The sequence below is a fragment of the Myotis lucifugus genome, unplaced genomic scaffold, assembly GCF_000147115.1.
Source record: "Myotis lucifugus unplaced genomic scaffold, Myoluc2.0 scaffold_394, whole genome shotgun sequence".
Taxonomy (NCBI): domain Eukaryota; kingdom Metazoa; phylum Chordata; class Mammalia; order Chiroptera; family Vespertilionidae; genus Myotis; species Myotis lucifugus.
Window position 1 is genome coordinate 279,897 of NW_005871442.1, and position 15,755 is coordinate 295,651.

Sequence of the window (15,755 nt, forward strand, 5' to 3'; positions counted from 1 at the left end):
AATGACCAGAATGAAATACAAGCAAATAAATAATCCCAGAGCTCAAAATTCAAGGCAACAAATCTTCCTTAAATTAAATATACACTTCCCTCTCGGCCATATCTTACCAGATGGAGTCACATCGGTGACTGATTAGGCGCCTCTCTAATTCTCTCACCCCCCTCCTCAAGGTCACACGTCTCCCGGCAGCTCCGTGGCTTCAGGACTGGGGTTTGGTATATGTTTTAGTTCCCTGTCCCTAGCACACGCCCCTAAGATCCTACTCCTTGTAGGATTCAGCTTGGGCCTAATCTCCAGCCCCCAGCCTATGGTGAGTGCTATGCCTGGGCCAGGCTCCCAGCCGTAACCTGTAGGTTTGTTCACACTGACCTTGGACTTCCTCTGCCCACTCCCTGGCCCTCCTTCCAACAAAAGGAGGTGCTGCAGGTAAGGGGCACAGCTCAGATTTATTTTTTCCTGTTGGTGGGTGGAGAGTCAAAAGAAGACTCTACGGAGCAAGGCTCCAAGTTTGCAGGACGGAGCCTGCCAACGGTCCCAGACACACACACAGCAACCAGTTCCTACTCACAGCAGCTGCAGGGACACCAGCCCGTCAAACAGCCCCTTGGCAATCTCGGTGATCTTGTTCCCGTAGAGCACCCTGGAAAAGAACGCAGAGACGGCGGTCACCGTGGATGTGTGGCCACCGGGACCCACTCATGTAGGAGGCCGCCACCTCAGCCACTCGGGGGGAAGGGCTGTCAGAGTCCCCTTCCCCATCCGCCTCATCCCTTCTCGTCACCAGGGAGGTGGCCGCAAGTGCCACCTGGGCTGGGGGCACAGGCTGCCCGGGAGGCGAGGAGAAATGGGCTCTACGCTTTCACTCCTGGGCAGCCCAGCCCAGTAAGCGGCCCCCAGTGGGAGGAAGCAGTCCCTTTGTGGTGCCGCCCGGACCTGCCAACGTGACTCACACCCCGGCAATAACTACGATGTGGGGGAGGCTGGCTGGCCCTGTGTCCGCTCCCCTTCAGTATTGATCAGGCTGAGCCCAGCCCACAGACCGTTTCCTTTCAGTCTCCCATCGCATCCTGGGAATCCTGAGCGGAGTCCTCCCATCGTCCATCTGGACAGGCCTCTGGCTGTCTGGGGTCCCGCCCAGCTGGCTCAGAGACTGCTGAGTCAGGGACTGGCTCTCAGGAAAAAGGGGGGACAAGGAACTGTGAGCTCGGCGGGATGGCGGCTTCTACACTCTGCCCTCCTCCTGTCCTCTGAGCCCCCAGAACCCAGGACGCCGGGTTCTTTCACCCCTCACGCAGGGTGTCCAGGCCTGGGCTGGTCTCTGGTGACTTGGGAAGCTGGGAGGAAGGCTGCTGGGTCTTCCACTCCGGCCGGTGCCCCGTGGCTCCCGCTGGCCCTTGGCCCAGGCGCGAAGACCCTGGGCCTCTCTCTGCCTCACCCACAGCATAGACGTGCTGCCTCTCGGGCCCGGCCTCCTCTGAGATGGAAGGAACATAGCTGAGGAGGGTTTGGTGTGTGTGTGTTTTAATTCCCTATGGGCCCTGAAGCGCACTGAATGAACACAATTCACCCCCATCCAGGCTGCTGTGTGTCTTTGAGGAGGTAAAATGTGAGGATGAGGAGATGGTAAATGGGAGAGAGCAACCAAACCCGTTTTCTAGACGCCACCAGGAGTGAAGAGTGAGCGTCTTGCTCGGCCCCCGGGTGTGTCTCATGAATGTTTCAACAAATTAATGACTAAATAAAAGCCAGCATGATGGCTCAGGCTCACATTCTAATTCATATTAACGTCCCGCCGCTCACTGTGCCCAATGCCGTAATGTCACTGCCTGCTCGTCTCCTGATGCCCGAGCTTCCGCACGGCAGAGCTGGTGGGCGGCGGGACCAGGGGTCTGGGCAGGGGGCCGGGGCTGTGGGTCCCCAGGAGGCATCTGGGTGCAGACCCTTCCTGCTGCCATCTCCACACCCTGCAGCTTGACCATGCCCTCTCTTCCCTGGGAAGGTTCTCCTGAGTATTTTGATTACTGCTTCTCACTACCTGTCACGCTATTTTTACTGCTTTCTCTCTTCTCATTATATCATGTTATATTACCGATATATAGGGTGGGGTGAAAGTAGGTTTACAGTTGTTTGTATAGAAAATAACCAATAATAATACAAGAATAAACTGTGTTTTGCATACTCACAGCTGTAAACCTGCTCCCCCCCCCCCCGCCCCCCGTCGTACTTATTTACTGTAGAAACATTCTGGGCCTCCCCGCCAGCCCTTGAGGACAGGCTGTGGTGACGCCATGCGGCCTGACTGGGCCCTAGAGCTGAGGACGGGCCAGGCGTCCAGCACAATCAATGCTGAAGGACTGAATGGACAGGGATGGGTGGAGGCTTTCCGACCCTTTCCCGTGGCCACTCTGAGCTTGGACTGAGTGTTCGTGTTGAAAGCCCACGAGGCCCGGGTCTTGCCTGTCCAGGTCACTGCCATTCTCAGTCCCCACACTGCTCCTCAGCACAGAGGGTGACACTGAGGGGTGAAGGCATAAACTGGGGGTGAGGGTGGGGGGGAAATTCCCTTAAACAGGGCCCCGATACAGTTCAGAATCGGCCAGGGGCAGGCCAATTTCCAGTCCGGCAACCATATTTTGAATTTCTTTTCCTGCAGGACCGAAGCATCTCGCTGTCTTCAGACTATTCCTACATCCTGGCAGGGGGAAACCAGACCAGGGGACCAGGCCGGTGGGGCAGGGGTGGGATCCTGGGGGCACAGGGCTGCTCTCCCATCTCCTCTGTGGTCGTCAGACATGAATCTCACACGCAGTCCTGTCTGATATCCCAGCCAGATGTCCTACCCGATAAATGAAGCTAATTTTCTCTGCGAGCAGCAAGGCCACGGCTGCATGGAGACACCTCCCACGTTCTAGGTGGGGTGGGGCCAGGTGGGGAGCTGTGTAGCTTCTCACCTGCCCACTGGTTAATGAAGCAAACAGGCAGAGCGTGGGCACCGGCCTCTGAGCCGCCACACTCCTGCCTGGTGGGCAGGCCACAAGGACAAAAGCAATACCGACCGGTGATGCCTTTGCTGTGTCCCACTGTTTACTTTTCACCTCACTCCTGCGGCAGCAGAGCATGAGGATCGTGGATTCTGGGGCCGAATCCAGCTGCTCCCGCTGGTTACGGAGGACTTTGGATGAATTACATGTATCTGTCCACCGAGGTTTCTTTTGTACCATAACTATGTGCCAGGTCCTGTTTGAGATGCCAGAGATCCAGCCAGGATTGAAACGATAAAACTCCCCGGTCTATGTGGAGCTCGGACGGAGTCTGTCTTAGAGGGTGCTGTGAGGAGGGAACGGCAGGGCTCTCAGCAGGCGCTCAATAAGAGCTGCCGGTTGTTCTAGTTGCTGTGACCACTGTCACCGAGTGTGCATTCGGCAGGAAGGTATCACTGTCCCCTGTGCCCAAGGGTGAGTCACTGACAGTCAGGACAAAGCCCCGCCCCTTCCTGCCCAGGGGTGGGGTGGGAGTGGGGGTTTCTGAGCCCAGGACAGGCAAGTCTTCTGTTCCACCCAGTGGGCAGCCCTAGGGTTCCCAAGCGGAGGAAGGAAGGACTTGTGGCGGGTGGGGGGCTGATGCTTCCTCCAACACCATGAGCTGGTTTGGAGAAAGAGTGTGAAAACCAGGGGAAGAACATGAGCTCCTCCCTGGACCAGGCCGCATTCGTGGGGCAGTGGGTAATAAACATCGGTTATAAACATCTGTTACAAGCCTCTCCCCACCTCCCCGGAGAGCACGGCCCAGGCCTGCAGGGTGGGAGGGGGAGCGTGGTTAGAGTAGAAGATGCATTGGAATTAAAAGCCAATAACTGGGAAGGCTGCTGGGCAGTTAATCGATAGAAATAATGCATTTGGGTTGTAGAAATATTCCCCAAGATCAATTTCCCCTGAAGAAATATTTGTTTCCCTTACCAGGCTGCCACAAGTGTGTAAAGGAACATAAAGCCTTGACAAAGCCTCCTGAAAACGATGGATGTATTTCCCCCCACCCCTCCCCCCATCCCTGGCAACTACTCCGCACTTACAGCGACGTGAGCGATTTCAGACCCTGGAAGGCATCGGGAGCGATGTCCGATATCTGGTTCTTGCTGATGTCTCTAAAAACATGAACGTGAGAGTCTGAGAACGTGGCTCAGAGGTATAACGGCCATTCCTACATGCGAATCGAGCATTTCGGGTATTCAAAACGGTGAGAACTAATTCACCAACCAATTTATTTAATCAGAGTGCAAGAGAAGGGCTTCAAGACCATTCAAGTCAAAATACACGGAATGTACTGCATGCATCTCACTCTCCTGACTTCAAACACGCCCACCCCTGGCACCTGCCCTCGATGGGCTTTGCACATGCAAGCCCTCCTTTGGCAGGTGGGAAACTGCGCCCAGTCAAATCAGGGCCTTGTCCAGGTCACACTGCCAACAATGACAGCACAAATGAAGCAGAACCGGCCCCACCCAACACAGGCCAGGGGTCCTCTAAGTGGCCCGTTCTACCTCATGCCTCAGCAAACGCTCATTTTTCTCCCCAAAAGTCCTGAGTCATTTCACCTCCCCAGTGACATTTCCTCCTTGACCTGCGAGGCTCTGAGCAGGACTTGAGGCTTCACTTGGCTCAGGGCATCCTCCAGCCATGTGGGTACCTCATCAAGAGGGTCCCACAAGACGGCGCTGAGACCTGGACTTGGCGCGGGCAGTGCTCCCTGCACAGGAGCAGCCTCAGGCCCATGACGTCCAGGCTTTGTGACACTGTGAGCGAGAGGCAGGCTGTGTGAGAAGGCAGCTGGCCTGGCCTGGCTGGTGGAGGGGCTTTGGGGCCTCCTCAGAGCAGGAGGCTGCTGTGTTCCAGCATCCCAGGGACCTCTGAGCATCTCAGGGACCTCTGAGCATCCCAGCGACCTCTGAGCATCCCAGGGACCTCTGTGCATCCCAGCGACCTCTGAGCATCCCAGGGACCTCTGTGCATCCCAGGGACCTCTGAGCATCCCCAGCGACCTCTGAGCATCCCAGGGACCTCTGAGCATCCCAGCGACCTCTGAGCATCCCAGGGCAGCGACCTCTGAGCATCCCAGGGACCTCTGTGCATCCCAGGGACCTCTGAGCATCCCAGGGACCTCTGCGCATCCCAGGGACCTCTGCGCATCCCAGGGACCTCTGAGCATCCCAGGGACCTCTGAGCATCCCAGGGACCTCTGCGCACCGGCCTCGAGCTCTTGCTAATGGCTCTTCATGGAGGAAGACTGTCTCTCAGGTCACTGGCTCTGGGATGGCCTCAGGCCCCCATCGCTGGACAGGGAGATGCTCCAATCTCAGCGACAAGGAACCTCTCCCGCTCTTTCCCTCTAACAAAACAAATCAATAGGTCCTTGCTCTTGTGCAGAAGAGGGCTAGCTGGGGTCTTGGCAGGTCAACGAGGAGATGGGAATAGGAAGAAGAAAGCACATCGAAGCTGATTCCTGAGCTACTGCCTCCTGCACATCCTGCCCTGGTTCTCTCCCTCCAACAGCCTCAGAGCCCTGCCGCCCCCTCACCGGCCTCGCTCCCTCCCCTCCCCTCCCGTCTCCAAGGCCTGCAGGTTGAAAGACACTTCACAGGTCAGGCGTCTTGGGCAGCGCTGCGGGCTTATCTCTTTAGCTGCCGAGACGGCCTCTGACAAATCCACAGATTGTGCCTGCGAGCTCGCTGGCTTAACCCGGCTTTCCTCAGGCGCTCCATTTTTGTCTAAGGGTCTTAACAAGCAAATGCCCGGATTATCCTAAGCTCGCTCACCTTCAGCACCGCTGCCTAGCAAGGAATTTCAGGCAAGCACACAAGGTCTGCGTTCAGGTCTGAGAGCAACTATTTCATTGCTGTTGTTTCTCCTGATCCTAGACGTCCCCCCGGCTCACAGCGGTGCTGGACAGGAAGGCAACGGGGAACGGCTGAGGGTGCCCGCCTGTCTCCGTGCTCGGCCCCTCCCAACCCACCCAGGGTGGCCCCAGAGCAGACTCTGGGTGTCTGGGTCACTCTCGACCGGTGGTCCTCAACCTCAAAAGCGTCATGGAGGCGTTTATTAAAAGGCAGACTCTAACTGGGTTGGCTGGGGAGTTGGGGTAAGAAATCTGCATATGTTACAAATTCCCAGGTGCTGTCCATGCAGGTGGCCCCTGAGTCAGACCTTAGGCCACAGTGTCCTAGAATCTGGTCAGTCTCAGACCCACCCAGTCTCCTGGGACTTATAAACGCAAAGGCTGAGAGGGCGTGGCCTTCCCAGGCAGTTTGGGACCGAAGTAGCCGATTCCAGGGCCGACAGGGGTCAGCGGGAAAGAAAGGTGTGTGACAGGCGAGCCGGAGCCCGTGGGACGCTGCTCTGCCTGAGATGGTGCAAATGGAGAGCTCAGCACGTCCCGGCCAAGCAGCACAGGTGTGTCCCCAGGGTCAGGCCCACCAGCTACCCAACCCCGTAAGGCCCAGGGTCCTCTCCGGTGCCTCTAACTTTCTCTAAAAATGGCTTCTCTACCTGGATACAGGTTTTTATCTGGAAATGCTGCTACACTAAGCTGACCACTAGAAATGGGTGGGAACAAAGCCACTCATTCAGGCAGAATTCTTCACCGTCGTCTTATTATTAGAGATAAGAGAAGGATGCGGATGAGGGGAAACCTGGGTTTGTTGGATCATAGAGACAAACTTGCCACGAACACCTAGGAGGAATTCACGCTTAGGGTTTTAAAATCCGTCCTCACCAGGCGTCCCGCTTCCCCCTAAGCCATCGCATGTCAGCAGGAGTTTCTGGACTTCTGTTAGAGAAATGCTAAGCGGTCTCTCTTCCCTACCATTCCCTTGGGGAAGAAGGGCCTCAATAAGAGTGATCGGAAGTTAGAGTCCCTTCCCAGGCCGTGGCTGAGAAGGCCTTCTGAAGTTTGCATACACAGATCATGGCACATCCAACAGGAGGAAGACAGGGCAGTAACATACAGCCCAGCTCTAAATTACCTGGACTTCACCAAAAAGTAGAGCAGGAACTTAAATCATGCAAGAGATATAGGCTGGGGCAGGGACTGAACTTGTCATTTGTCACTGAAATTACTATCTGGCTGCATAATCAAGCTGGGCTTTAAAAATGAATTGGGGGGGGTAGTTATGGAGAGCGAGCTGGGGAGGCAGGGAGCCAGGAGATTAATGGGCCAGGGTTTTAAATATTAAGGCCTATATTTATCCAGCTCCTCCGGCAGGAATGCTGCCAAGGGGAGGGGAGAGCGTGCGAGGGCTGCCTCATTAGGCCGGCTTCCACTCCTGGAATTGCACCAGGAGAAGAGCCTGTTTGGTTTGGATTTCCAGGGAGATGGGGAGTTGGCTTCCTGAGATCTGAGGGTGAAGCCTATCAGTGCCACCACTTCGCCGGGTGTTTATTTTTGACATAAAAGGAGTCAGCGGGCACTTAACCTCTTTAACGTGGGCCTCGTCCTCCAGGGAAATGGCTGCTTCAGCCCCGAGTGGAAGGGCACAGCCAATCCATGCACATCCCCTGCCTCTCTCCTCGCTCTGTGGGGCCAGCGGGAGTAAGTGCAGTGGAAACGGCGCTGTGATGGCTGAGCTGTAATAATGATTTCTTAGCCTGGAAGAGGGAGCGGCGTCACCTGTCCCCCTCCCCAGATTCTTAGCTATGACGGGGATAGATGGGCCATTTCTGAACCCTACTAGCCCCTGCAGAGGGCCCAGGTCTGGTGGCTCACAGAGCAGTGCTCACGGGGCCATGTGATGGGGAGGGCGGTGCCGACGTTGCCTCAACAGCGGGAGGAGGGCCATCGTGCTCTCCGTGGGAGGGAAGGGGCAGAGGTCTGGTGCGCCAGGTGTTGAGCCTGTTGTGGTGGCAGTGATGTTGGTTAAGGTGGTCACGGCGATGGTGGGGTAATCATGGCACGTCATAGAGCTGGAGGATAAGACCCTTCTTATCTCACTTAGAAAGAATAGAAAGGTCTTACCATAGTCTAAAGCAGCGGTTCTCAACCTGTGGGTCGTGACCCCTTTGGCGGTCGAACGACCCTTTCACAGGGGTCGCCTAAGACCATCCTGCATATCAGATATTTACATTATGATTCATAACAGTAGCAACATTACAGTTATGAAGTAGCAACGAAAATAATTTCATGGTTGGGTCACAACATGAGGAACTGAATTTAAAGGGCCAGAAGGTTGAGAACCACTGGAAGGGTCCATGGGATCTAGGCCTTACCCGCCTCTCCAACACCCACTTCATTCCTTACTCATTCCCCATGCATACTCCCCTTGTTCACTCCACACACACACTCTCCATGCACAATCCCCATTGCACACTCCCCCACCCACATTCCCTTGCACTAACACCCATGCACACTGCCACGGCCTTTTACGCATCCTTCCCCCGAGCCTGGCATGACTCACTTCCTCTACTCGGCCACCTGCACATATTGGCCTTCAGGACAAACCCCCTGAAGCCCACCCACCATCACTCTCTGTGCCTTCCCTTCCCTTGTTTTACTTTCTGTGTGTAGCAATTTCCAGGGCTGAGGTTAATGTCTGTGCTCTCACAGATATGGAGGCCCCATGAGAGCAACACCACCTCAGTTCACACGCCGACCACAGACTCTAACCCAGCTCTTTATCCCCAGCGGGTGTTTGTTGAGTGGCTGTGTGTGGTGGTAGCAATGCTGGTGACAGTGCTGCAGAATGACACGGCCACTGCCACCTTCCACGGAAACTCCTACACTAGGTCCACATCTCAAAGCTGGGGAGCGATAGGAAAGGTGACGGCGTTTTTAGGCCAAAGGAGCTCCACCCCCGCCCAGACCATTTCCTTTGCTCTCGTTGGAGCGGCCCTCACTGTCCAACCAGGTGTGTGGGTGTCAAGACCCTTTTACCTCCCGTCGGAACGCAGCACTGCTGAACCTTAGCTCCCAGGCTTCGGGCACTGCCCGGGCAAACGTGACACAGCCTGTCACCTGAGCAGGCTGCCCACCACACATGACATGCTACCCCCAAACTGAACACGCGTGGGCTCGTTTGTGTTGGGTGGAGACTCACATTCGCTTCAGCTTCTTGTATGGGGTGAATGCTCCGGCAGGGATGGACTTGATGGAGTTCTGCTCCAGGCGTCTGGGAAACAGAGCAGAGGAGAGTCAATTAACCGTCTGCCCTTCACCAGGGGTCGCTGAGGGCGCTGAGGGCAGGAGGGTCTCTCCCACCAGGTGGCGCACATTCTGGGTCAAGGAGGCCAGGTAGGCACCGTGCAGAAGCCAGAGAGGGGTGTTCTGCTGCATGGAGCACCCGCCTGGGGCTAGAAGAGGTGACATCCCCCGAGGACGGGTTCCTGCTCATTGTAAGCTGGCTCCAGAGGCAGCAGCTTCTTCAGAAAAAAGCTCTTGGGGTAACAGATAGAGCGGGGAAGTCAGGGAAGAGAGAAGAGAGTTAAAAGCGAAGGACCGGGCCAGCCCTGCTTGGTGGAAGTGTGTCACTATTCTCGTAGAACTGCCACCCTGCTATGGGGTCCTGGACAGGCACACAGTGGCTGACTTCATGTCTGGGTTTCTTTTCTTTTCTTTTTCTTTCTTTCTTTTTTTTTTTTTTTTAGGAATAATTGACATATAACATTATGTTAGTTTCAGGTGAATAGTCTAATGACTCTATTTATTTCTGTTTTTTTTAAATATCTTTATTGATTTCAGAGAGGAAGAGAGAGGGAGAGAGAGATAGAAACATCTATGATGAGAGAAAATCATCCATCAGCTGCCTCCTGCACGCCCCCTACTGGGGATGGAGCCTGCAACCTGGGCATGTGCTCTGACCACGAATTGAACCATGACCTCCTGGTTCATAGGTTGATGCTCAACCACTGAGCCACACTGGCCGGGCTATTCCTGGGTTTTTCAATCTGTGGAGAAAGAGGCCTCCCATCTTTAGCTCCTGCCTGACATTCATCAAGCTGGCTCCCTGACATCCTGGAGACGTCAGGGGACCTGGCTGGACCTCTCACGGCCCTGGGCTGCTGCTCGAATCCAGGGCTCTCACATCTTACAGACTCCCCTGAAAAGCGTCCTCTCCTGTTACTCTGGGAAGACGAGAGCTGCTGCAGGCCCAGGGCCCAGAGCTTCTGTGGAAGAGAAGGGGCCGTGGGGAGCGAGCGCTCACTTCCATTCTTTATTCTTTTGTCTCTCAAATGACTTCCTGTCACCAGGAACAGGTGTGGTGGGAAAGGGCCTGGGCGGGCGGCGGCCCCTATTAGAGCTGATGAATGATGGCCCGGCCCAGGCTGAGGACGCAGCCTCTCCCCTCATCCATCTCCCTCGTCTCCGAGGTGCAGATCTTTTCATCACCTCCTCATTCGGCGGGGAGGCTCCCCAAACCTCAGCTGGAAGACACAAGGAAAGGTGTGTGTGTGTGGGGCGGGGGAGGGGTAAGAGGAAGCCACGGGAGGAACCGGCTCCCTCCGAGGCCACGTCTGGGGGCTGCACACTCCTGGCTGGGACGAACCTATTCATCTTGAAGAGTAATCCCCGCGGCAGAGTGGGGGAGACAGTCGTATTAATTTGTGCCTCTGCGATCTCATCTTCATTGGGGAACAGAGTATCTGTTACTGGAACGGCTAATGGAGCAGTTTGCCAGCAATTTTCCCATTTCAAACAACATCTCGGCTGCTAATGGGGAAGGGTTTGTCAGGCCGACCCATAACACAGACAAATCACTCCCCAGGCCAGAGGGAGGGGGAGGCAGGGGAGAAGGAGGGGTGGAGGGAGCAGAGAGGGAGCATCGGGACAGATCATTCCAGGCTGCCGGGTGAAGAGTGTGCAGACGAGACTGCACGGTCTGCTGAGAAAGCCTTTGCGGCCGCTGGAGGGGCGGGGAGTGTGCGCCGTGGGGCACGTGGGCGCAGGCTGGCTGGGCAGGGACCTGGCTGGCTCACAGTGAGCCACAGAGATGCCACGAGGTCTCAGAGGCCTGGTCTCACAGCCACCCACCTAGGCCACTCAGGCAGGCCGCCTTGGCTGAGCAGTTCCAAGGACATTGGCGTTCTCCAGATAAGCAGAGTTCAGCAGGGTTTTCTCAGCTCAGACAGCAGCTCTGTGGGTCTCTGGGGCCGCCAGGCAAGTGGCAACTGCTCTCCAGGAATCCTGAGATTCCACTGCCACTTGGGCGAGCGATTGCGGCTGATGGTGCCTCAGGAGGGAGCCACTGCCTCTCAGCTTTGCAAGATGACACGACCCGCTGCTCCTGGCTGGGGGCCAAGAGCCCGTGCAAGTCAGGTCAGCGCGGGGCGTGCGGTTCCTAATCACGTACCTCCACTTAGGGGAGGTGCAAGGCGGAGGGAGGGACAAGTCCATGAGCAGGAGGGGACACCTGCCCCCCAGGGGTTGAATCAGCTGGTGGTTTAATCCAGCTCCAGACGGTCCATCACGGAACCGAGCTTCATTGCTACCATCCAGGAAGAGCTGTTGTTTAGTATGGAGTGGAGTTGATTTATGTCCATTGTCTCTTTTCATCCTTACTCTGCCTAGGCAAGCGGTTGGGCCCTGTTTTGTGAATGAGGGAAGCAAAGCCGAGAGGGAACCATCTGTCCAAAGTGACGGAGCCGGTGGGGGCAGCACTGACACGCCTCTGCTCCTGCCCACTGATCACACTGCCTCTCCAGCGTCTAGGAAAAGGGGAAACTGAGGCCTGAAGTCACCGGAAAGTCTGAGGGGTTAGGAGGCCAGGGCCCCTTCTGAGACGCCACACAGCCTCTGCAGCAGCAGGTATTTTGTGCAAAGGCTGAGGGAGATGCGGGAAGAGGGAAGAGCGAGCTGAATGTGCATAACATATGCACACAGAGTGCAAAGGTGTGATTTTTGAACAAAGAACAAAGAGTTCTGATCTGAGCCTGTTAACCTGCAGGGACGTGGCTGTGCCCCCCCTACTCTCGGGACTCGCACTCTGGGGAGGGTCTTTTCTCTGCTGTTACCGCTGTGGGTGCTGCTGTGGGTGCTGGCTGGGCACCCAACTCCACAGAGATGCCAAGGCCAGGAGTCGCAGGTTAACGTCGCCCCAGCGGCATCAGAGTTTGTCTTGGGGAGGGGTGGGTCGCTGTGAATAGTCAGCCACTTCAATGTAAAGGCCAGGGTAGCCATAATAGCAGCATCAGTGCTTAGAAGGCAGGTATTAGGCTGAGTTCAACAAGGCTTGTCTAATAACAATTAACTAGGAGGCGGACCCTACGCACTACTGCCATGTCCACTTCAAACAGGAGGAAACTGAGGCTCGGAGATATTATGTCCCTTGTCCAGATTCATGGAGCCGGGAAGAGCTACGGCGGGACGCACGCTCAGTTTCACCGGCTCGAGAGCCGCGTCTCCGTCACTGAGCTGTGCCGAAGGCCCTTGGAGCTGAGGCCTCTACATTCTTTTAGTCACTGCCCGTGCCCATCCCCGGGGAAACGGCCCTTCCATCAGGGAGCAAGGCTGTGCGCACACCCGCCTCTATGCGGCAGGTACCCCTGGTGGTGGTGACACAGGGCCCAGTCCTACAGCCGGCAACAAGCGTGCAAAGATGCGTACTCCCAGCGACAAAAACTCAGAGCGGAGGACAAAAGCAGCATTAACATCAGCAAAACCCGGCACACTCAGGGATGCGTCTGAAGCCAATAGCTGTTTTAGGACTCACTTAACTGGCACGTGTGTCTTTCTTTGTCTGGCAAACACCCTTCAGGCTGCCAGCTGATCTGATAGAACCGGCATAAAAACAAACACAGATCAAACATCCGAGCCTCTTCCACCCAGTAAAACGCCGGGAACACCCGACGGGGATTTCAGCCATGCGCGGTCTGCATCGATTTGCCCTAGTTACTAGGTGCTGCCTTAATGATCTGTCACTTGCAAACTCACCACTGAACACAATATATTTCTAGCCACACGTAAGTCAACACCATGCCAGGGAGACTGCCTGGGGCTGCCAGTCGCCTGGCAGAGAGGGCCTGCAGCTGGGCTGGACCCCTGGCGGTGATGTGGTTGAGGCAGTGCAGACGATGAACAGCCACCATCTACTGAGGCTTTCTGTCAGACACTGTGCTCGTCACACGTGGGCTCATTCATTCTTCCCACAACCCAGCAAGGCAATGGTAATATTAATATACCCATTTTATGGACGAAGAAATCGTGCTACAAAGAGGCCAGTTTGCCTGATGCCAAGTTGCTGGTAAATGGCAGAGCCTGCATGGAACCTAGAGTGGTCTGGTGCCAATGCCTGCATTCTTCACCCTGGGCTACACTGCCCACTCCCAGAAGTCACCTTCGTGAGAGCTTGCAGTGGTTCTAGTCTTTCCATCTCTAGTCTTCCCTGGACTTGGGAACTCTTGCTCGATGTCCAGGTCCTGCTAAAGGAAGGAAATTCCATGTGTGTCCTTCCCCAAGGTCACCCTGGGCCGTCGGAGAAAGGCAACATTGCAGAGCCCAGAGGCCCCATTCCTGGTGCTCCTCTGCGCCTGGAATAGGGCTGAGGGGAGGTCGCGTCAAGGTCATGTTGCTGGCCTCTCCCTTTCTCTACCTCTGCTCCTGGTGGTTCTGCAGACCAGCAGTGAGTCCTGACATCCCCACCGAGTGTGTATGCTTGGTAACAGCAGGATGAGGATGCAGGCATCTGTGGCCTGAGCCATTGCTAAGCTGCTCTGCAGAACACCTGGCGTCACCGGCGGGAACAGAGGGACCGACGCAGAGCCGAGTCTGCTCCTACTATATGCACATGCTCAGAGGCCTCCAGCAGGGGACATTTTTTTTTCATCTTAGAAAAAATGAATGAAGAATAAACAGTGTGGGAACTTCAGCCTAATCATTCTATCATGGGCTATATGTATACATGCCCATAAGATTTTTCTTTTTAGATCTCATTTAGATTCCAAACATTGTGCTACTTTCTACATGTTGTTATTTAATCTTCATAGAAAATCTCTAGCAGATACCATGAGCTCCATTTTTCAAAGGGGGGAACTGGGTGAGGCAGGAGATGTTAGAGAAACATGCCCCAAGTAAGAGGCGGAGCCGGAATTCACACCCAGGACGATTTATCCCAAGGCTCTGCATTATCCTGCTGCCTGATTGGCTTCCCCTTTTCCTCCTGCCCCCCACTCCCCACCCCCCTTCCCGTGGCAGACCCCCAGAAACCTGGGGCTCTCAGGGCATTAGAAGAATCACTGGTGTCAGCGATTTCCAGAGCCCTTCAGCCTTTTTGTTCTATTGGCTGCTTTTCTGTTTCTGTTGTTCAGTTCTTTCTCTCTTTTCAAATCCCCAGCAGACAGGGTCATGGGGGAGGGGATATTTGCTTTTGTGAAGCAGCTGTCTCCCCAGCCCAGAAGGACACCGGGGTTGAGGTGAGGCTAGGTGGAGAGTGGGGCGGCTTCCCCCCAGATGCTTTCACTTATAATTGACCCCGAAGCCCACCATAGCCTTTCCCACCAGACACACTGTCCTGTCCTAGCGAAGGCCCGAGGCACTGGCGGACACTGCGGGGTACGGAGCAGAAGTGGAAGAAGACGGGGCTCCGGGTGCAGACGGCCCCTCTGCAGCCCCGAGGACCCAGGAGGTGGGCTGAAGGTGACAGAACAGGAAACATGGGGGATCGGGCTTTCCCCAGAATTGTCCCTGCTGGGGGCTGGAGCTGGTCAGAGAAGCGAGCGGGAGCAGCAGGAACGGCCGGCCAGGAGCTCCTCCGTTTCGAGGAACGAGGAACGTTTGCTGTGAACCGTCTCACTGTGGGCTCTGGGGAAGAGAGCTATTTTTAGAGGAACTGGCTCTGCTGTGGGGGGAGACCAGCACACACTCCTCCGAGCTGCTCTGCCTCTGAAAAGAACCTAAAAGAGGCTGCCAGATGGCCTTGCACGAGAGGAGCTCCTCCCAACCCAAAAGGTTGGCGAGCACGGAACCCCTCCCAAGGTTAAGAGCATCACTACCAGCTAAGAATTGAGAGTCGGGAGCACAAAGTCTGACTTGGTGCCCAGCATCCCGAGGGAGAGGGAGAAGGATGGGTTGTGGAGGTGGCTGTGAACACGAGGCGGCAGAAGGAGAAGAAGTCACATTCGGCTGACTTTGGGATGATAAATCAGACACTTCCCAGTCATCCTGGGGTGCAGCCTGCAGTTTCACTCTCCACTCCCGTTTTTCTCATCTGTCAGCCTCCCCCACCTGCTGGGCTTCTCTCCCTGCCGAGGCGATGCATTTCAGCGGCTTGAAAGACCTTTGAGCCGCCACACAGGACCCTGAGCACCGGCTTTGTTGCCTTTAGGAGGAGCAGGTTTCCCCTAAAGTTCTCTCCCCCAACCATAGAGTCTCGCCTCACCGACTTTGATGCTTCAGCTTCATTGCATCGCAGAAGGGAATGAGGCAAATGCAGCAGGAGAAGTCCTGGGCAATCTGTCTGGTGGGTCTGGGTGCCCCAGGGCAGCAGGGGCAGGGGAAACCTTATTTTCAAGTCCCCATACATTTGCGTGGAGGTGAGCCACCTCCAGGCTCAATTCATCATGCAAGTGGCTAGTCTAGTTCGCCAGCCTATTCTCTCAAACTTAATCTATTCTTTCCCTTAACTTTCAAAAAACTGGCTTAGCTTTACGGAGGGACCTCTGGTACAGGTAGGTCCAGCTCCTATAACATGGTTTCTAACCTCTCCCCATGCCTAATAAAAGTGGTGGCCATAGCAACAGCAGTAGTACTAATTGTAGTAGTAAAGTGACAGCAATCGT

General features: G+C 55.5%; 1 protein-coding gene across 1 annotated transcript in view; it reads right to left on the bottom strand.

Annotated features, from left to right (window-relative positions):
- SLIT3 (slit guidance ligand 3) overlaps positions 1-15,755 on the bottom strand; it is a 481,227-nt gene that overhangs the window by 68,231 nt on the left and 397,241 nt on the right. The window contains 3 exon segments of the mRNA XM_023743480.1: positions 569-640; positions 4,070-4,141; positions 9,083-9,154. Coding sequence (XP_023599248.1) covers positions 569-640; positions 4,070-4,141; positions 9,083-9,154 — 216 coding nt within the window.